General features: G+C 50.1%; 1 protein-coding gene across 4 annotated transcripts in view; it reads right to left on the bottom strand.

Annotated features, from left to right (window-relative positions):
* PRKAG2 (protein kinase AMP-activated non-catalytic subunit gamma 2) overlaps nucleotides 1–23,212 on the bottom strand; it is a 288,527-nt gene that overhangs the window by 28,109 nt on the left and 237,206 nt on the right. For 3 of the 4 annotated variants that reach the window (XM_082632117.1, XM_082632120.1, XM_082632119.1), the window contains one exon: nucleotides 15,183–15,289. In XM_082632117.1, the coding sequence (XP_082488243.1) occupies nucleotides 15,183–15,289 (107 nt within the window). The remainder of the gene's footprint in view (nucleotides 1–15,182; nucleotides 15,290–23,212) is intronic. The other variant, XM_082632118.1, reaches the window with a different exon arrangement.

Consider the following 23,212-nt stretch of genomic DNA (forward strand, 5'->3'; position numbering starts at 1 on the left):
TCCAACATTGAAAACTGGAGAAAGATGTGCCTCCAACAAAACTTGTTAAAATATTGGTATACCAGTGAGAAAAAAGTATCAAATAGTATAACTGTGAAGACTATGTTGAAGTAAAAAAAAAAAAAAAAGGTTTATGGCAGTGAAAATGCAGACTATAAAATTATGCATTGTAATTATATAAAACATGTATCTACACAGAAAAGATCAAAGAGAAACAAGCAAAAAAATTAAACTTTATGGAGTTGAGGCAGTGGAAGTGTATCTCTTAAAAATTTTTTTTATTCTGTGGTATAGTTATCTTTTTAACTAAGAAAGAAAAAGGTTATTTTCTCACCCACTATACTCCGAAACCTCTTGTTAACTTAATAGTGAAAAGAGAGGATTTCAGGAAACTAGAGCTTCAAATCAGAGTAGAAGTAATAACTCGGCACCTGTTTCTGCCTTTACTGTGACTCATTTTGCCTCTATTTAGAATGACTTATGTAGGTGCCTGATTCACCTGCACAAGGGCAGGAGGACGGCTGGTGGGTGAGGGGGACTCTCATTAGTAATTTTCCACACTGGTCTTAGCCGAGTCCAGCACTGTCCTGAGTACGGCAGGGACTCCATCAATCTGTTGAACAAACTGGCAGGAAACTAGGAAGAGGAGGTGAGCAGAGCCAACCCAAGGACACGAGAGCCAGACAGTAACCAAATGGCATCCACAAGTTGGTAAAATGGTTTTTGAACCACAGCTTGTATCAAGAATCACAAAAATATTCACACTGTTTGTGTAACTAAATGGCATCCAGGGACGGTGTGCCAGTGTGAATGGTCTATTTCTACCTTGATGATGCTCTGGGAATCCTTGACTGTGGGCCTAGAAAATATTATAAAAGAATATGGGGGGGCTTCCCTGGTGGCACAGTGGTTGAGAGTCCACCTGCCAATGCAGGGGACACAGGTTCGTGCCCCGGTCCGGGAGGATCCCACATGCCGCGGAGTGGCTGGGCCCGTGAGCCATGGCCGCTGAGCCTGCGCGTCCGGAGCCTGTGCTCCGCAACGGGAGAGGCCACAACAGTGAGAGGACCACGTACGGCAAAAAATAAATAAATAAATAAAAAGAATATGGGGGAAAGTCGTGGATAAACGGATTTTGAAACACATTAAATATCTGCTTAGCTTGTTTTTCTAACTGGCAGGGAGTGGGGCACTTTTAAAACCACAAACTGCTTACTGTTTCCTCCAAAATAATAGATTTAGCAGAGAAAACCACTATTAAAATCATTCATCAGGATCATTCACGTAACCCTAAGTGACCACAGCTGTTGAAAAGCCACTCCGGAACGTTCTGGTTTGGCCATGATGAAATAGCTGAAAACAACTGCATGAGTTGGACAAAACATACAAATCCCCATTAGAAAGTACTGGCGGGCAGCAGACAGGCAGGATTCAGGGAACTACAATTCTTGAGAGGAAAGAAAGATATGAACTGAGCTACAGAATTCTGGAACTTTTCCAAAGGCATTTTCCAAATCATGTTCAAATAGGCGAATTTCAGTAGAAAATCTGAATCTATCAAAAGCATCAAATGAAACCCAGGCAGGAAAAATACAAAGAAAACCACACCCAGCACATCACAGGTAAGATGCTAAAAATCAAAGGCAAAGAGAAAACCAGCCAGAGGGAAGCAAAGACATTAACTTTCAAAGGAGCAGCAAGCAGACAGAGGGCAACACCGAGAAGCGGGGCCTAAACTTTAACACTCAATATAATGACTGTTCCTTCAGAAACAGAGAAAGCCCTGCTTCCCCACAATAACTTCTCTAATCTGCTACCTACAAGCTCTTAACCAGCCCCTAAATGCTCCAAGTTAGTTACTAAAGAGGTTTCGAGGCCTCTGCACACAAAACACAAGGAAATGCCCGCACAGCACTGACTCTCTCAGGTACCGAAGACGGACAGGCCAGGGACGCAGAGGGCGGGGTGGTGATGTATGCTGACCTCAGGTCATCCTGAGGATACACTGCTGATGCCACGTGAGGGAAAAACCCAGGGAAGCAGCCGTCCAGCGGCAAAGGGGACATGAAGAGTTCAAGGTGAAAAGTGCCTTCACTTCTGCACAAGAAGGTATTAATAAAACAACCAGATGCTAAGGAAAATACTTGGAGCGAAGCAAAAAAGCCTCCTAGTGGTTTCAGTGGGCGAAGCCGCAGGACCAGCTGGACAGACTGACTTTTCGTCAGCTCAGGTCCTTAACCCTCTCTGAGCCTCGACATTCTTAGCTACAAGATGGGGCTCACAAATAGTGCTTTCCTCACAAGGGCATGTTTTTTTGTGGGTTTTTTTCTCCTTTTTTGGCCACGCTGCATGGCTCGCAGGATCTCAGTTCCCCGACCAGGGGCTGAGCCTGGGCGCTCAACAGTGGAAGTGCTGAATCCTAACCACTAGGCCACCAGGGAGCTCCTGCAAGTGCGTGGACTAACCAGACCTGCTATGAAGATGTTCCGCATGAAGACCCAAAAAGAATAAAGGCTTTAATTTTCCACCCTCTATTGACAGACCAGAAGCAGAGAATGAGTTACTGTTTTAATTTCAGCCACACGAACTGTTGACAGGTCCACAGGTCATGGAGGGAGTCACAAGTCCACCCTCCAGAGACCCGGCAGAACTCCCTAAAGTGGACAAGACGTGCTCACAGTACCTTTGCGGGGGACGTCTCAGTGTCCCCAGATCAGCAGCCCTGCCTGCTGCTGTGGTTTGACTACGGCCTCTCCACAGTCACGAAACCTTCTAAACTTGGCTTTCTCAGCACCACATGCACGGAGTGTTTGAGGGGCAATTTAAAACTACACTCAGGAAACTCCTCAATTACAGAAGGCACAGGGCGTCACCAACGAACCATCAACAGGCCGAAAGAGGACTGGCGCAGTCTACTTCTAAGGGAAAAACTCTAGGGGCCTTGAGTGCCTCTGAAAATTTCTTTCTTTTCAACTGATAACGCAATTTGCTCAAACTGTTACCAATTAAAATTTTTATATTTTAATAGGTCTTCTTTTTTCTTTTTTTCGCGGGCCTCTCACTGTTGTGGCCTCTCCCGGTGTGGAGCACAGGCTCCGGACGTGCAGGCTCAGCGGCCATGGCTCACGGGCCCAGCCACTCCGCGGCATGTGGGATCTTCCCAGACCGGGGTACAAACCCGCGTCCCCTGCATCGGCAGGCGGACTCTCAACCACTGCGCCACCAGGGAAGCCCTAAAAAAAGGATTTTTAAAAAGGGTAAGCCAGCCTTAGTTGCACTAAGAGATTCTGGCAATCTAAATGCCAAGTAGCACATCTGTGTTCCCCAAAAATGGGAATGTGATTCCTCTAATGCTTCCCTGCTTTCCATACACAGTTTTACCCTGATTCTCAATAATTAAATTAATTGTGGGGCTTTTAAAATTAATGCTGATGCATAGCTAAAGCTCTTTAAAACCGTCACTACAGTTTACTAAGTTTTTACCTTAGAGCTCGTCAAATGGATTTCACAACACCTGACGGCGTCTCCCCTAAGCAAGGATGGGCCCAGCTTCTCAGGTTTGGTCTCCAAGACCCTCTGCGATGCAGCCCCAGCCTGACCCCTACGGTCCAGCAGACTCCTCAGTCCGTGAACTTACCTTCCGTCTTTTTGGCTGTGTCACAGTGTTCTTTCTACTTCAAATGGACTTACCTTCTGCTCCACCTGTTGAAGCCCAGTTTGCCTGTAACTTCTAAGTCCTCACTCAACACAACCCACCCACGTCACGCCCGCCGAGCAGAATCTCTCCTGTACTCCCGCAGGACCTCATTTATCTCCTTCCTGGAGTTTCCCTCTTGGCTCCTTAGGTTTAAAAGTGGCAGAGAAACATCTTTGACATCTTTCCCTCTTGAAAAGTTATTCTCAAACTACAGGGAGTATAAACTAGGAAGAAAATGAGCGAGGAGATGCCAGGACGAGAAGCAGGTGGAGCACAGTTAACGCTGATGAAGAGGAGGAGCCTCGTGGGGAGGGGCCGGGGGAGGGGCAGGTATTGAGAGGAGCCCACTGATCCCCCCCGACCCGGAAGACCCACGACTGGAGGCTCCGGATGCTTGGGCAGGGGCAGGGCTGAAAACAAACTGGAAGATTGTTTCAAATCAGGTCATGACCAAAGCCACCCGCCATCACCATCAAAGGATTATTTTTCTGGAGAAACTGCTTCAGAAATAAACTACACAGAGATGAACATCTGGGGGCTTCCAGTGAAAAAGATGGTGGCCCAACACTCTTCAGTGAGGCCCCCCAGGCAGAAGCTCCCCTGTGATCACCCCACAACTGTCCGTGCTCACTCTTAATTATAAGCCACCCGACACAACCTTGAACGTTGAAGCTGCACAACTTCTAGTTTTGAATACGTCTCACTAGATGGGTTAAGAACAAAGAAGCTTCTAAGAAGTAGAACAGAAAAGTAATGAGAGAAGGAGACAGGATAAGAATATTAAAGGATCAATTCACGGGGCCCAAGATCTCCTGACTGAAGTTCCAGAAGAAAGGAAACAGCAGGGAGAGAATCTCAGAAGGAACAGCACAATGAACACAGACCGAGTGACACGTGTGTCAGGTCCAAAGGTCCATCGGGTGCCTGGCTCACAAGTGGAAAAGACCACAACCAGGCGCACAGCATGGAAGCACCAGAGAGAGAGAGAAAACCCCAAAAGCTTCAGAGGGGGAAAACCACATATAAAAAGACGGAGATTAAAGAAGGGAAAAACCACAACGGCTGTCTCTTCAGCAACACTGGCAGCTAAAAGCAATGGAACGATGCCTTCGAAATTCTAAACCGACCTCATGGAATCTACACATAGTCTACAGATTGCGTATAAGCAGCTAACTCTCATGCATCTTTTCCTGGGACGTGTATGGACAGTGTTTGCACCCCCTGACCCCCCTGATGTTTGCACCCCCTGATGGAGCCGGATAGCGTTCGATGAGGCCACAAGGTTGGGATTAGTGTCCTTATGAGAAAGACCAGAGCTCTGGTCTGCAGCTGTCTGCAAGCCAGGAAGAGAGGCCTCGCCAGGAACTGACGCCACCGGCACTTGGTCTTGGACTCTCAGCCTCCAGGACTGAGGGAGAAATTCCTGTGAAGCCTGCCAGCCTGCAGGGTTTTGTTATGCAGCCCGAGTGGACTAGGACCGGAAGCTCCTGGAGAAAGTGCTCCACCAAAACAGAGACAATAAATCACGAAAGCAGAAAAGCATGTGTTCAAAAATCAGGAGAGGGTGGAGGCAATTCCTGCCATGAACCAGTGGAAGTCTCAGGTGACGGTGATGAGCAAGAAGACACAGAGCCGGCAGGCGTGGCTCCAAGTAGGGCTGGAAACGTGTGGGCCAAGTCTGGCTGCACAGGAAATCCTACTGAGAAGTTAGCTGGTGGGAAAAGCCTTACATGTTCAAAGAAAATAAAAAACAGAAGAATTCTAAGCTCCAGGAATAACACTGAACTGTACAAATAGGAAATGTAACCACGTAAACCACTGGGCTCAGTGACACAGTCAAATGAATGAAAGCACCCCGGTACCGAGATAGTGACACTGGCTGTGTGGGGAGGCAGGAAGCCACACAAGGAACAAAGAAGCCAGCTACAGAATTAGGGAGGAAAAAGTGTCTAAAACTAATGAATCAAGGTAATGTGGCAGTGAACGCCAGATTTAACAGCTGAACTGTCGGTTCTGGGGAATATGACAAGGGTGAAAGGAACAGGGACTGCTGTTTTTACGTAAGCTTTTTTCGTACCGCTTTTAAACTGCGTGATGCTTAAAACCACGGCCTGTGCTTCTGGGTTAACAGTCTGCTGGCTGTGGGCATTAGCAGGTCCCCACTCGTGTGAGCCTGATGGGGGCGGGGCCGCGTCAGGTCACCCTCACGCCGCCACAGTTCTGAGCCCCCAGCCTTCTTCTCTTCTGGAACGCGCTCTAATTCCCACTGTTCTGGATGCCAGCTACTTATTAATTGGGCCTAGGAATAACTCAGCTTATTGAGGAATCTTTCTGGATATTGGTTATTATTTGCTCTCTCTCCTGGTTTCAGGTCATCTGTTAATTAGATGATGCGGTCAACAAAGTCAGTATTCAAGTCATTGTTCCAGATGCTGCCGAGCTTAGAGTGAAAGAATCTTGAGGCACCCCAGCAGTGTCTTACCCAGAAAGCAGAGCCTGGCTCGCACGTGGTTTATTTGAGAACGTGGTCCCGGGGGGCGGGGGTGACACAGGCTAGCAGGGGAGCCAGTGTCAGCGTGTGAAGGGCGGTAGAGCTGGCCGCAGGGCAGGGGCCTGGCAGGGGCTCCACGGCACTGGGATCGTCCTCCCCGAGCGCGGGAGGCAGGGGCGTTTCCCCACCTGCTCGTCCCCACCGGTTAAGGAAGCAGAGGTACCGCCCACCACGCCTGCAGGGCTGGCTGCAGTAGCAGGTGGCCCGGCCCACGACAGGCATCCAGTACAGCTAGAAACCTCGCTCCAGGCAGGCTGCGATTTCACTGACATTTCCCTAAGGTCTATAAGCCAGCAATTCACTGAGCTGCCAAGATACACTTGTGCATCTTACCCATCAGGACAGGGCACGAGGCTCTGTCAACCGTCAAGGTGAAAGCCAGATTTGCCTTTCATGGTATTACCACATCTACGAACAGTCCTAAAAGGAAATCGGGTTCATCTCCCCGACCTTCTGGGGTCAATTCATGATAGGTTTCCAGAGATTACTACTTTTATTACTTTATGAATAATTCATTCAAACACCTTACCTGGGAATGACACCACATTTCCCACCGTTTTTTGAGGACTCTTTTTTTTTCCTCTCACCTGGAACCTCGGACGTCAGGCCTCAGACCTGTTCTCCACCATTCTTCCACTACCGCTAAGAGCCTGGCAATCTACATCCTGATTAAACTAGGGATCAGAAAGCAAACAGGCACCCTCCTACAATCCACACCTATCCTGGGCGTTCACTTCTTCTAATCACCATTTACTGTACTTTTTCCGTTTTGAAGATCATTTTCCTTGATAATGAAAAAGCACAAAACGAGCTGAAGAGTTTCCCTTCCTCTTTATCAGCACCTGCAGCATGAATCTTGAGCAACAGAGCGAACCCTTATCTTTCTTGCATCTAAAGCAGGCGAGCACCTGCTTCCCGCTTGTGGATCTCGATTCTAACCCCAATTAAGAGGACCCTGGGCAGCCCCCTCCTCGTCGTGCCCTTCTTCAACTTACTTATATGCTCGTCTTTCTATATTTTCTACATGTTCTTCTAAAAACCTGTGTTTGGCAACCAGCCGCTTATTTGGACACTTGCCTGTTTTCTCTTTCATTGGCACTATTAAAATCATATCAATTGGAAGGATTTGAACAATAAAACAAAGTAATAGTGGATTATAACCCAATGGTATATATGTATCTCTCTCTCTCCATAAATGTATGCCAACACAAATGACTGAATAGGTGACAGGAAGGAACACACGTCCCTGCAGAAGAATTCCAACTACCTTGCGTAGCCCTCAACTCCCCACTCCTTACGTGTGGGCGGTGCAGAGTAACCTTCTCCTAAAGAGGACAGCATGGGAGAGAGGAACTTTACAGTGAAGAAACCTGAGAGACATACTGCAGCCAGGTGACTGAGGTTAAGATGGACAGTGATAAGTCAGGTGGACAGTAAGCAGTTCTGAAATGATGTGAAGAGCACTTTACTTCCGTGGCCTTCCTTCCAAAGCCCATAATCCAAGTCTGGTCATGGGAAAAAAACATCAGACAGATTCCATGTGGGGGCATCCTACGGCACACCTGGCCAGCTCCTCAACCCTGTCAAGGTTCCCCAAAGCCAGGAAGTCTGAGAAACTGTCACAGCGAAGGGGAGCCTAAGGGGACGTGACGACTACGTGTTAACAGTAACCTGGATGGGATCCTCGAGCAGAAAAATGACATCAGGAAAGACACAGGGAATCTAAACAAACTATGAACTTCAAGCAATAATTATGTATCAACACTGGTTCGTTAACTGTGACAAATGTGACCATACTAATGTAAGATGGTAAAAATGCAGGGAACTGGGTGTGGGGTATATGGGAACGATCTGTACTATCTTCACAACTCTTCTATCAATCTAAAGAAGTTTATTACAAATGTTGTTAGTAGAATGTTACTAGAAACACACATTCCCCCATACTGCCACTGTGAGGGAAGACCTATATGATTCTCAGCGCTCCCCTCGCCCCCCAGTCCTGGAAGTGATGATTCCATTGTGAAATTCTATTTACTTTGGAGCCTTCCATACCTTCTGAGAAGTTACCGTTTAGAATCGGAAGGCACTAAATCATACCTATCAGTACCATCTGCGCTGCCAGACTTCTTCGGGACGCTATGTGTTCTCTACTCCTCCACTTACTAAATTACTGCCTCAGCCCCAAACCCTCCCTTCTAACTCTGCTTCGTGACACTGGGGCCCTGTGGACCACATCTCAACTCCGCCATGGGCTCTACTGCAGCCTGACAGGAGGGAGGCCAGCGAGGACTGGAGGGCTGGGCTGATGAAGGGCTGCTTCACCTGGTGACCACCTGTACCCATCTGCGAGGGCGGCCACAGCAGAGCACCATGAACTAGGGGCACAAACAACAGAGATTGATCGTCCCACAGTTCTGGAGGCTGGAAGTCTGAGATCAAGGTGTCAGCAGGCTTGGTTCCTTTTCTGTGCAGAAAAATCTGTTCTAGGCTTCTCACCTGGCCGCGGGTGGTGTGCAGGCACGCCCTGACACCCCTTGGCTTGTACAGGCGTCACACTGATTTCTGCCTTCATTGTCACTGGTACTCTCCCCATATGCATGATTCTGTGTCCGTATCTCCCCTTTGTATAACGACGCCAATCACGGTAGACTAGGACCGACCTTCTTAACTAATTACCTCTTAGTGGCCCTACGTCCAGATAAGGTCACGTTCCACAGCGCCTGGAGGTCAGGACGCAGGAATGTGGGGCGAGGGCCCGGCTCAGCGCACATCCCTACCTGCGGGCTTCCCGCCTGCTGGCCGCTCCACCTGCTTCCCTCCTGCAGCAGCAGCTGAGTCTCGCCTGAGCGGCCTCCCCATGCTCCCCCCCACCCCACCGCCTGCCGCCGAGGCACAGCCTCAGCCAGAGGCGGCCCCTCAGAAGGCACCACAGGCTCTTCCTTACCTCCATGATGCCCCAGAGCAGCGGTTTCCGAACCGCAGAGTGCTAGAACCAGAACCGCTGGAAGGACTCAGTAAGACACGACCACTGGGCCTCACCGTGACTTTCGGTTTAGCGGGTCTGAGATGGCCTGACGGTCTCTGTTCCCCGGAAGTTCCTAGCGATGCTAAAGCTGCAGGTCTGAGAACGCTGCCTCAGAGGTCAGTATTTACCCTTTCAGTTACCCGGTTGACTTACGTCCAGTTACCACTGGTTTACGTTAGTTTTCTGTTCAATGGCTGCTATGGCTTCTGTGTCCTGACTGGACCCTGACTGATACAGAAGCGCATGCACCAGGCAGGGTTCTGGGGACACAGGGTTTGGGACCGGGCTCATGTCTTTGGGCCTGAACACAGTGCTGAGCTCTGGGTCAGCGGGGACCCAGATCCCCAGTGACCCCGGGCAGGCAGCGGCATCGAGAGGGAACAAGGATCACCTGTGACCGTGGTGTCCCCCCCGCCCCACTGTGCAGCCGCCAGAGGAGAGCAGGGGCCAGGGGCTGCCGCACCAGCTGTCACTGCAGCGAAAGGAACGTGGGATCTGGTGTGGGCAGAGACCTGCCCGAGGATGGGGCTCACACACCGGGGAAAGGACAAGCTCCGACTGGGGACTCTCAGTCACCGAGAACCTGGCAGCCTCTATGGCAGCCCTAAAAAGCCCTTCTCTTGTAGCTACCAGGCTGACCTCTCCTAAATCCAACACAAAATGTAATCCTGCGGGACTCGGAGCTTCACCACCCCGAACTCACAGTCTCCCCGGTCTCTGATGTGAAAGCCGGGGCCCTGATTTGGAAGGAGTGCAGCCCTGGAACCCAGCACAGCGACAGGGCTGGACTCAGACGAAGCAGAGATTCCTGAATGCCACAGTGACTCCGAGCCTCCCTTGGCAGTGGAAACGGCTGGCTGTGTGGTGTCAGAATTGCCTTTCTTTGCTTGGAAGCCCAGCAGCAAGTTTTCCTGGGCAGACAGACGCCTTGCACGGGGTCACTCATTCTCCATTCTCCAGACAACCACAGCCGCCTCTGCAGCCCCGAGACCTGTGACTGGGGACAGACTCCAGCCTGCCCCCGAGAGGGGGCCTCACACATGGAAACAACGATAAAGCTCTGCTATTTCATATCTGCAGAAACCTGGGAAGTAAGTGTGGGAATAGCTTCTAATAATATTAGACCAAGGACAGGGAATTTAACACTGGATACGGTAGAGTTTATTGACACAGGTGGATTTACCAGAAATGTGGATTTAACGTTTACTGCATGCCCCTGGGAACGGCTCTAAAGCTTTCTGAGTTGACTGCCTTGAAATGCAGGGCATTGCCGAGTGCACGTTTGAGGAGGCCGAGATGTCAGAACTTCGGAGGCCTAACGAGGAAGAGTGAACCCACAGGCTCAGGGAGATTTCAGTACATGTGGCCTGCACACCCAGCCCTCAGCTACCTTCCCCAAAAGGGCCCCGAGGTCACAGCCTCCCCAGGTTTTTGAGAAATGTCTGTGTGCGGGGACCCCTACCCCCTGAGAAGCTGCGTGCTGGCTGCGCTCTGTAGGGGGCATCACCATGACAGCCTCACTGATGCCAGTGTGGTGGCAGGTCCCGAGGGAGCGGGGCAGGCTCGTGGCCAGGGGTGAGAACGTTCTGATTCGCAGACGGTTTGGTCGTGGCTAACCAGTTACAGCATCCCTAAGAGTGAGACAGATGTATGGCCCTCTAAAGTGCTGCTTGATCTACGTAACAAGAAAAATTCTCAGTCCAGGGGCCAAAACCCCAACTTGAGTCACCAACATGGAGTCTTGTCCTCTCACCGTTTCCAGACCTGAGCCGCGCTCAGACCCAGAGCCCTGTTCTGAGGGGGGTGGGTCCCCCGAGGACAGTGCCCCGCCCAGGACGTGCTGTTCCTCCTGCCCCACTTCCTAGGATGACTGAGCACTGGGGAAAAGGAGACACAGACTTTCCAGGGTGACCGGATGCTGGCTCTGAGTGGATGCTAATTCCTAGAACCCCAAATGCCACCATGGTCACTGGTCAAAGGGGGGCCTTGCAGTCAGTCAGGTGACAGAGTCTCAGCCAAGGTCAAGCACAAGGAGCTCACAGGGCTGCAGGCCACACTGGGGTTACCCACTCAGTCCTGAGTATGTCACTGGGATCCCTACACTGGCTCTCGGACCCACGGGGCGAGGGATACTGTGCCGAGCAGGACCAGGGAGGATGCCCCTGAAGCTACGAGACTGGCAAGCCAAGCGCGGCAGAGCATCCCTGGGGAAGTGCGCAGATGGAGAGGCTGACCGTCACACCCCAGGGAAGCTGCCCGTCTGGCTGTGACCGCGTCTCCCAGAGTGACTGGATTCCTGTAACTGCAGATGCAGCATCGCAGGGCCCTGCAGCCGTCAGCTGCGCACGCTTTTTCTCTGTACCTATGTACTAGGACCCGAGAAGCAGTCTGCCTTGACCTGGCACGGCACCCTCTCACACCCTCATCTCTGGCTCTCTGACTGCCCACAGTCTGCAGAGATGCTGACCAGCCCACAGGCCTCATGTCACATGGTCCCGTGACATCGATGACACCGTGCTGACTGGTCTGATGGGCAGGAAGTGACAATGCCTTTAGACGCCTCGGTGTGACATCGGCCAGCCAGCCAGTGAGGGGTCAGGGTGAGGGAGGCCACGGCCTGGAGCGTCAGAGGGACCCCCATGCCACTCAGGCTGCTGCCTGCACCCCTGCCACCCTTGGCAGGTCTCCGCAAGCGGCACACACCGTGTCTGAGCGCTGTTCTGACACGGTCAGAGTGAGTCTTCAGAGGGGCCCAGACGAGACACAGCTCTGCGGCAGGGCAGGCCCCTCGTCCACCCAGGCCTGGGGCCCCCCGAAGGCCGAGCTGGGGATGCCGAGTGAGGCCCCCATCAGGAACCAGGAGATTCACTGGGTTTTCGGAAAAAACAAACAAACAGCAAAAAGCCATGCCTTCTTCTGCAGGTAATTATTTTCCTTTTGAGAAACAGTTCCTGGCTTACTATGGGGCCCTGGTCGGGAAGGAACAACTCGGCTGAGATGCCGAGTGACCGTGCAAGCCAAGCAGGCGGCGTCTGCCCCGTCCAGCCTGAGCACCGGGTGCCCCGCGGCACTGGGTGAGGGAGCCGGGGGGAGTCGGGCATCACCCCCTCCCTCAGTCACACCGCAGTTGGGGCTCTGGATGACCGCTGACGCCGAGGGAGAACCAGGCGGGCCGAGGGGGAGGGACGCGACTCCAGGACGTGCACTGGGCTTCTGGGGCACCAGGACCAAGGCGCGTCTCTCACACCCATGCGAGACTCCGCGACAGGACCCTGGGGCAGGTCACAACCCCGCCTGTGGGAGGCCCATGGGCCTCGCAGAGGGTGAGCTGGAGGCTGAGGGTGCGGCCGCCTGGGACGAGCAGCCCTTCTCTCCCTCTCTTCTGGGGCTGTCCCAGTCACCTCTGTTGTCTGCGACCCTGTTTTCAGTTCACCTGTAAACAGCTGACTCTGGTTCCCAGACCAGCTGTGTCTCTGATACTCTGGGCCCTCAGGGTAACTTGGTCAGAATATAAGTGTTTTTCTGCAACCTGCTTTTTTTTAACTTAAAAATAAATACATTAGGGGACATCCCCGGTGATGCAGTGGATAAGAATACACCTGCCAATGCAGGGGACATGGGTTCGAGCCCTGGTCCAGGAAGATCCCACATGCCGCAGAGCAACTAAGCCTGTGCACCACAACTACTGAGCCTGCACTCTAGAGCCCACGAGCCACAACTACTGAAGCCTGCTCTCTAGAGGCCACGAGCCACAACTACTGAGCCCACGCGCCACAACTCCTGAAGTCCACACGTCTAGAGCCTGTGCTCTGTAGCAAGAGAAGCCACCGCAATGAGAAGCCCACGCACCACAACGAAGAGTAGCCCCCGCTCGCGGCAACTAGAGAAAGCCTGTGCGCAGCAACGAAGACCCAACACAGCCAAAAATAAATAAAACATTAAATCTTAAAAAAAAGCCAAACACATTCTCCACAAACGTTTTTTCCGCCCTCCTCAGTGGCTCCGTGCTGTCCTACCACACACGCACACAGGGAGCTGTCTGGGCCACGACCCCGCCCAGAGGACGGTCACCTGGTCTCGGGGACAGGCTGTGTCTCCCCTGCTCGCTTCCCTCGTTCTCGAGACATGTCCACGACCACCACTGCTGTGTCTAGACAACAGTCGACTCAGCCCTTTCAAACACATCTTTAACTTTGCTGTAACCAGTGCCAACCCCCCATTTCCATGGTAACCAATTTTAGCTCCTTTAAAGCTTAGAGCCTCAAGGATTCGTGACTTCCAGGAGACAGGCACATGCAGCTTCTATTAATTAGGGAAGTGAGAGTCACTGGATTAGTGACCTCCGATGATCCATAAAGCATCACATTTTTCATGTCTTACTCACTCTGGCTAAATTCTAAATTCAGAAAAGAGTTAATCTTACAACCCGGGAGAAGCTGAGCAAGAGTGAGAGCAGGTGCAGGGCGTATGCACCGTCGTGTGCTTTTCTGGTGGTGGAAAGCCGACAGTCAGGACTTGGGAGGGTGGAGTGAGGGTGGGACGGGCTGGTCTCCTTCTTTACTTGGGGAATTCAGAATTTCCAGTTACTTCACTAGTGAAGTCTGTAGTTACAGTGGTAGAGAATGTTTCCTGTGACGCTGCATCTGGATGCCTCTCTGTCCTCTTTCTGTCCAAGAATCAGAGTTGTAGAAGGGACCTTGAAGGTTACCTGGTCCAAAGTGAATTTAGCAAAGTCACAGGATTTTAGGCCAATTTATTAAAAAAAAAATTGGAAAATAAAGTTAAGAACTAAGCCATGTCTACATTCTTGAGAATCCTGTGCAGCTGAGACTGAATGCAGGCAAAGGAGCTCCTAGAGCCCAGGCGTCCTCAAGGAAAAGCCACAGGGCGGGCCGCTGGGGGCGCCAGCAGAGCAGGCGGGGGAGGCCTGGGGAGAGGGCCCCGAGTGCTAGGACGAACTGGCAGGGCCAGGGCACACATCTCCCAGGACAGCCCTGGATGAGGCTGAAAGAGGCTGGGGTGAACTCGCACAGGCACCTTACCAGCTGGGGTCCCCCTGAGGGATCAGTGGAGGCTGCCCTCCCTGGCCTTTGCCCCTTCTGCTTCTCCCCCAGTCCCCCAGGGGCTCTCCTGGCAGGACACCCTAATAAAGCACCCACTGGCCATGAATTCCTGGCTCAGCATCTACTTTTGGGGAACCCAGGTGAAAACAATCCTGCTTGGTAAAGATTTATGTATAAATCTATACACCAAATGCACACACGTATACCTGTGTATGCACACATATTTTATTACACCGCATGTAATTTGGTCATCGCATTGGATGTATTATCTGGGACTTTTCACGTCTGACTGTAAGTCATATTTGGTATAAAACGAGTTACAATAAGCATAATTTTAATACCAAAATAATCAGGTTCAAATTTTCTGCTGAAAGAGATCAGTAGAGTTTTCTCTTAAGAGGTTACTCACCTGAGTGATGCTTTCTTTTTAACCAGTATTATTTCAACTTCATTGTTGTACTAAATAGCTAAGGCCTTCAGGACGAGCCGAGGGAGGAGGTGCAGCTAGCGGTTAAAGGCTTGGGGCCGGCACGCATCACACAGACCCGAGGGCCAATTCCAGACCCCGTCACTCACCAGCCCTGTGGGCTGAGTACCAGCCCTGTGGGCTGAGTTCTTAAATGCTAGAATGTGAGCAAACTCTAGATAATGAGCTTCCTTATCCGTAAAACAGCACATTCCTCAGAAGGCTGCCATGACGACTGACAACTCAGACGAAACCTCAGCACAGGACCTGACCTGCAGAAAGGACTGGATACTGTCTGCGGGTGTTGCTAGATTTAACTTACCCGACAAGGCAGGCACCAAACAATATACCCCAGACTCAGGGAAACTGGGCACACTCACTTGTAACGTGGTATCGAAGACCACAAGCTTGGAGCTGGTTGGAACGATGTCGTAACACTTGTGTGACCTCATGAATCGCATGTAAACACCACTTTCTGAGTCTTCTGCTAAAAAGGAAAGAAAAAAAGGCAAACATCAGTAATAATAAGGAACTTCCTCTATCGTATTAAGAGTATGCATGAAAAATCTACTGCTGACAGACTTAATGGAAAATAAGAAGAGTTTTCCTGTAAGAGCGAGAAGCTCATGCTGCTCGACACTGCTGTCCTCACGAGTACAAGAAGGCAAGAAAAAAAATGAAGGCTATGGATATAAAGGGAAAAAGCAAAACTGTCTTTATTGGCAGACTATATGATTTTCTACACAGAAAACACGAAAGAATCTACAAAAAAGTTCCCAGATCTAAAAAAAGAGTTTAGCAAGGTCAGAGAATGCAGTTAGTAAAAAAACAACGACAAGAAAAACATGCCACTGTATTTCTATATACTAGCAAGGAGTAACTGGAAATTTAAAGAATTTGAAAGCATCATTTCTATAAACATGAAACGGAAATAAGGATCTACACAAGGAGACAAGGAGCCCTGAAAACAGCAACGATGTGAACAAACACACATAAAGTAGTCTTTATCATTTAAATTTCTGTAGAAGTTAATTGACAGTTGGCAAAAGGAATGACAAGGTACTGTGGCTCCAAAGCTGTGCCTGTAGCCGGACAACGGCCCACTGCCCACTGCCCGGGAGGACCTCACTCCTATCTCCTGGTTCACTCAAGGAATACAGCTCCAAGAGACCTGACAATGCCGCTGAGCCCACACCCGTCTGGACATTTGGGGAAGATTTAGATTACCTGGGAAATATCCCAGAAGAAAAAAATGACTATATTGTACATACTAATTAGCAAGCTAAGTGTTAAACAGCATGACACTAACCAAGTTCCCCGACTGTGGAAAGGAGCCCCTGTTATTCTGTTTCCTACTGTGGTAAACACGCCGTACGTGCGGACTGGTTTGCCAATTTCATGATAAACTATGTGCACCACTCCCAAACCTCTATTTTCATTTCTGACCTCTCTTCAGGGCACTGTAACTCACAGTTCATAATCCCATCACCTCCTGGGCAGTTCCCTTCTCAAATATCTCCCCTCCTGCTCGTGGAATAAAGTCACACAATTCAGGCTGGCATTCACGAACCTCCGTGGTCTGGCTTCTCCGGGACCTCGTTTCCCTGCTTCCCGTCCGCGGGTCCCGGCACACGGCTCCCTGCCAGGCTCCCTGCCGCCCTTAATCTCACTCTCCGGCATTTGTTCCTTCTGCTGTAATTTAAACTTCCTTCTCTACTTTTTCTCGTCCAATTTCAACCCAACCTCAGATGCCATCTTCTCCATAAAAGCAGTGAACATATCTGAGCGCTCATTTCTGTGCTGTAACTCCAGGTACTACAGGAAATGACCTCATTTAATTTATGTCACGACCTTGAAGGCTGTGCCTCGATGTCTTCACTTGACGTATGAGCTGACTGAGCAACGGGCCTGAGGTCAGCGAGTCGGGCGGTGCCTGGAGTGGGATTTGAACCCGTGCCCAGGACTCCAGCCCTCTTCTCATGGAAACTCTGCCTCTCAGTCTCCCCATGAACGCATGGGCCCAACAGACACCTGTGAAGCTACTGTCTGCGGGGCGCTGTCCCCGTGTCGAGACGCAGCAGGCACACCTCTGTCCTCCCAGCTCACCAGCCGGCAGAGCGAGGGCACCGGGATGTGAGCCACGCGACAGGTGAGGTGCTGGATGGCTCGAGGTCACAAGGCAGGAGCCGACCCCGAGTCAGGAGGTCAGGAGGGAAGTCTGCAGCGACTTCTTCCCCTGGATACGCACGTTCTATCTGTACTTCTCATCAGTCGTCACTTTATGTCTCATTCATGTGATCTGCACAGCTCTGATCATCTTCTTCTTCCTGGATGATAATTTCTTTGAATGGTCGGGATCTAACTCATTTACTGTGCTAATTAATTTCGTCGATACTGACTTACTGCATGTGGTCTCAGTGTGGGTTCTCCCAAAGCTGACCCCAAGACCAGGGGAAGTGAGACGGAAGGAGAGGCAAAAAGGGAGCTCAAGTAAGCAGGTCACAGCTCTGTGCAGAGTCGCAGCTGCTGGGGACCCCGGAGAGGCCGCGCACGGACCTCAGAACTGCCTCCTAGTCAGGAGCACCCTGCCCTCTCTGGTGAGGGGTTACCCTGGGGCATGACCTCTGACACTCCTGCCCTGCGCCCACAAGCCCAGCTGCCAGAGAACACCCTCGGTCGGAGCTGTTCAAACAGGAGAACTTGGATGCAGGCGAGGCGCCCACAGCCATCCGCTCCCAAGAGCTTCCACTGTGCTAGAGGCTGGGGGTCCCTGGGGATCCAACACACATGCCGCTGCCTTGCAGGTACTACAAACCAGTGCGGGAGAGACGCTAACCGTCACTACACCGTCATGCGTGCTACCACAGGACAAGTCCGGGCTTACGAACAAGGTAAGTGGCAGTCAGTGAGTGGATGGATGGAATTTGAGTCAGCGTGCTTCCATTTTTCTCAAAACGTTTATCTCCCAGAAAATAGGAGTCTCGCACAGGAAAGAACTGGAATGCAGGACGTTCATACGACAGCCACATGGAAAGTCCTGGTCCCTCTCTGCCATCACAGCTCCCGCACTGCCAAGGAAGACGACTACCAGGCTGCTAAATGAGTCGTTTCCTCGAAGCCTATTCAGAGGGGACCTGTGCAGACACAAGGCTCAGAGGACCAGTGCAGGCAACCACACGTGTAACTAACATTTAACTTACAAAGTGCTGGTCAAATCCATTCTCCTAAAATGCAAATGAAGGACATCAAGGGGGAAACTATAATAAAATGTAACACTCCATCTCCCAGAAAGGAACCATTACAAGATAGTTTGTCTGTTAATTAAATCAAGAATTTTCATAAAAGGAGTGCACATTTTACAGATGTTAAACATCACAATACGAATATCTGAAATAAAATCTTAAAATACTATGGAAAGAAATATTTGAACTTTTAGAATTTTTAAAACACTGTAAGCTTTGTGTTAAACATATTTTTGGGGTAACATCTTAATTCGTCTGTTAATTTTTAAAAAGTTAAATAAACATTTTATTTTGAATAGCTTTAGATTTATATAGAGAAGTTGTGAAGACACAGCAGTTCCTTATACACCCCATACCAGATTTCCCCTAAAGATAATATCTGACATTCCTCTGGCACATCTGTCACAACCAACGAACCATCACTGACACATTACTAAAAAGTTCACACTTTGATAGGGTTGCCTTAGTTTTCCCCTAACATCCTTTTTCTGTCCCAGGACCCCATCCAGGACAGCACATTTAGTCATCATGCTCCATAGCCTGCCCTAGGCAATGATGGCTTCTCAGACATTCCTTGTGATTGATGACCTTGAGTACTTGACCTTGAGACCTTGACCAGGAGTACTGGTCAGGCATTCTGTAGAATGGCCCTCATTCTGGATTTGTACGATGTTTTTTCTCATGATCTCAGTTTTGGGGTTTGTGTGTTTTAGCAGGAAGAACAGAAGGTGAAGTGCCTTCACATCCCACTGTATCTAGGGTACCTGCTGTCAACACACCTCATCACCTGGATCACCTGGCCCAGGTAGGATCTGTCGGGTCCTTCCCCTACAGGGACTCTTCCCCCTCTTCCCACACTGCAGTCTTGGCAGGGAAGTCACGGTCCACCTCCCTGAGGGCGAAGCATCTGCATAAATTACAGTAAATCCCCTACATGTGAACCTTCAAGTTGAGAACTTTCAAAGAGGTGAATGTGCCTTCGCATGTCCAATCACGTAAGTTAGTTCATGTGTCTGGCGTACACAGTCACGAGTGTGCATCCTCGACAAGTGGTTGTGCTCTTGTGTACTTTACCGTACAGTACTGTATAGAGTACAGGAGTACAGCATCTTTATTTCAAGCTCAGGGTGTCCAGAAGCAAGCGTAAAAGCAGTGGTGATGTAGCCGGTACCGCTAAGAAGTGCCACGCAATAACGATGGAAACAAAAGTGAAAATAACTGAGAGAGTGGAGTGAGGTGAAAAGATGGTAGACATCGCTCATTCTTGTAAAATGAGTCGTTCAACCATCGGCACGATTCTAAAGACCAAGGACAAGATCATGGAACATGTGAAGTCTGCTGTGCAGACAATAATATCGAAGAAGCGTGGAAAACTGGTGGAGGAGATGGAGAAACGTCTCAGTGTGCGGATGCAGGACCAGCATCAGTGTCGAGTCCCGCTCAGCTTAATGCTGATTCAAGAGAAAGCTAAGAGGCTTTATGAAGACTTGAAGAAGAAACACGGCAAAGAATCAGAGGGTGCATCTTTTAATGCTAGCCGTGGCTGGCTTCATCGGTTCAAGGCTGGAGCCAACCTTCACAACGTAAAAGTAAGTGGCGAGGCAGCGAGTGCAGGTACGGTAGCTGCCCAAGAATTTCCTGAAACGCTTCAAGAAATTATTGATGAAGGCGTGTATTTACCTGAGCAGGTTTTTAATGTGGGCGAGACAGGACTGTACTGGAAAAGGATGCCAGACCAAAGTTACATCAGCAAGGAGGGAAAGTTGATGCCAGGATATAGAGCAGCAAAGGACAGGCTAACTCTGTTGTTTGGTGGCAGTGTTTCCGGTGATATGAAGCTGAAGCCTCTCTTAGTTTATCACTCAGAGAACCCAAGGGCCCTTAGAAACACAGCCAAGGGCTCTCTTCCTATTGTGTGGAAGAGTAACCCCAAGGCCTGGGTTACACAGGCCATTTTCCAGGACTGGTTTTCCACCACTTTATCCCGGAGGTAGAGAAATACTGCTCGGAGAAGAACGTCCCATTCCACATTCTTTTGCTGCTCGACAATATGCTCCAGGCGACCCCCCACCCATGGATGACTCGCATCCCAACGTCAAAGTAGTGCATCTGCCACGGAACACTACGTGGCTCATCCAACCCATGGACCAGGGAGTTAGAGCGACTTTCAAGAAATATTATTTATGTCACACTTTTCGTCAGGCAGTAAAGGAGACTGACGAATCAGGAACAACCCTGCGACAATCTTCGAAGGACTATAACATCTACAGGCCATAAAAAAAAAATTGACTTTTTTTTTTATGGCCTGTAGAGGTTACGGCCGTCACCGTGACTGGGGTTTGGAAGAACCTTTGCCCACAGTTTGTTCATGATTTTCGTGGATTTGAGAAGGTCTCCAGCAACTCAGTGACCCTGAGCAAGAAGCCGGAGGCAGATCTGCAAGAGGACGACTTCACTGCACTCCTTGCTGTGCAACACGAGGAGCTGACTGATGAGGACCTGACGGAACTGGAGGCCCAGAGGAAGGACGGAGAGAGACAGAGGAAGAAGTAGTAACTGAAGAACCAAAGAGATTCACGACGCAGGAAATGGCAAGGGGGTTCTCTGCATTTGAGGCGGCACTGGTAGTTTTGGAGGCACAGGACCTGAACGTACAACGAACAGTACACGAAGGTTGCAGCAGCCGTTCAGCAATCCAGTGCCACCGTGTCATCTATGATAAGAAAAAAAGAGCTGCTCCCCAGACATCGCTGGGTCGTTTTTTCAACAGGGTAGATAGAATTGAATCCAGCAAGGAACCGGAACCTGTGCCATCCACGTCAGGCGTGAGGGAAATTGCAGCTTGTCCTCCATCTCCTGTTGCTGACGATCCTTCAGCTCTACTGTCCCCCACCTCCTCCCCCTCCTCCAGTCAGTAACTCTTCTTGCCTGTCACGCGATGCCAGCCCCTGGATGCCAGCTGTTGTATGTACTACTGTACTTTTCATGGTACTGTACTGTAAGATTAAAAATGTTCTTTATTTTTTGTTTTTAATGTAGTATTAGTGTGAAAAGTATTCTAAACCTATTACAGTACAGTACTATACAGCTGATTGTGTTAGTTGGGCACCTAGGCTAACTTTGTTGGACTTACCAATTTAGACTTACGAATGCACTCTTGGAACGGAGCTCGTTCGTATGTAGGAAACTTACTGTACTTGGAACGTTTCTGTAGAGGAGAGCTGTCTGTCTGTCTATCTCAGTATGGACTCACGGTATCTATCCCATACTCTGAGTCACAATCCAACAACCATGTCAGGATCAGTGCTCCAGCCGGCAGGGTCCACCCCGATGACAGGGCTGTGTGGGGCACGGCCCACGTTCTCCTGAGTCGGCTGGGGCTGTGACTCCCCGCCAGGCCCCCCAGGACTTCCCTGCTCACACCTGCAGCCCCCAAGCCAGCAGGGCGTGGAGAGCTGGGCCCTCGGGGTCTTTGCTGTGAAGGGGGTCTCCCTCTGTTCCCTCTGGAGCATCGCCAGCCCCCAGGTGGTGAAATGTGTGCCCTCAACCACTAGCGGCTTACATCAGTGTGGTACGTTTGTTACAATTATTCAATTGCCTTAGTTTCTATCCCTCCAGGACAGCACCTCACACGCAGCCCTGTCTCCTTGGGCTCCTCTTGGCAGTGACAGCTCTTCAAACCTTGACCTGATGGTCTCGGTAGTTTTGAGGAGTACTGGGCAGATACTCTGGAGGATGTCCTTCGACTGGAATTTGATGTTTTTCTCATGATTAGCCTGGGGTTCTCAGTTTTGAGGTGGATCTATAACACTATATTTTTTTAATGTAAAAAGCTTGACCAAGCAAAGCAAAATGACACTAAAATGTATTTTGGGTCATGATAAGGCTAGATTATTACTGATGCAATAACATCAATAACAAAAGGGTTAGCATTTAAAGTCAGGAAAATAAAGTAAAATACTATAAAAACGTCATTGCTTCTCTACATTTGGTGAAAATTTTGATGAGAACACCACCTGTATTATTTACATTATGATGAAGACTCATATTGTATCTGAAGGAAGAAACACATTGAAACAGAAAATAAGAGTATCTGGAGTTAAACCAAAAAGGAAAAACACCCAAAAAACCCCAAAACCATTCAACAATAACAGGTTGTTTGGAATAAGTTATTAAAATTCCTGAGAAGGCAAGTTCAAGCTCTCGTTATTCAAAAGGTAACTGGGGCTAAGAAAGTATCGCAGTGTCCCACTACCGTTGGGTTATTTTATCCGTCCCCGGGGAGAAGTGTAACTGCAGAGTGTCACGCTGGCACCTGAGCCACTGGTCTATGAAAGCCACCCATCGTGGAATGACGTTACACCGTCCAATCACACGCTAACCCAGCATCATCCAAGGGAGCTACTGAAGAGTACTGCTGGGAAGGAGAAAGTATATGTTAAAGTGTTTAATCTGTGAAGGTCAACAGAACAACTTGGGAAATGCAACATCTCAGTTTACGTGCAAACAGTTGTACGCTCTAACCAGGAAGGCGTGGCCGAGTGTTTCTCTCCCTGCAAGCAGATCTGGTCACACACCACCCTCGACAAGTCCTCACCGCAGCGCAGCACCTCACACGCCGCGGCCCCGAGTTTCACACCCTGGGATCCCGTGGACACTTCCTTTTCAAAGGCAGCTTCTGAACTCTGGGCCTGTGTCCTCGTGCCTGCCTCTACTGGGCGCACGGCCCAGGTGGCCACTGGACTCCTACCTGCCTTCCTGTATGGGCTGAATGGTGGCCCCCACAGGATACGTCCACCGGGAACGTCAGAACGCGGCCTTATCTGGAACAAGGGTCTTTGGAGACAAGGTGTCACCCTGGATTATCAGGCTGGGCCCTAAATCCGATAACCAATGTCCTTATGAATGAGAGCGGACACAGACACAGGAGAAGGTCGATGGAGGCAGAGATCAGAGTGATGCTGCTACGAGCCACGGGACGCCTGGGAGCACGAGCAGCCACCAGAAGCCAGGACAGAGGCCTAGGACAGATTCTCCCTGGAGCCTCCAGACGGGACCAGCCCTGCGGACCCCCTGAGCTCAGATGTCTGGTCTCCTGAGTGTGGGAGAATAAAGTTCCGTTGTTCCAAGCCACGGGGTTTGTGGCACTTTGTCATGGCGGCCTCAGG

This window comes from Mesoplodon mirus, assembly GCF_964341445.2.
Source record: "Mesoplodon mirus genome assembly, chromosome: 9".
NCBI classification, from domain to species: domain Eukaryota; kingdom Metazoa; phylum Chordata; class Mammalia; order Artiodactyla; family Ziphiidae; genus Mesoplodon; species Mesoplodon mirus.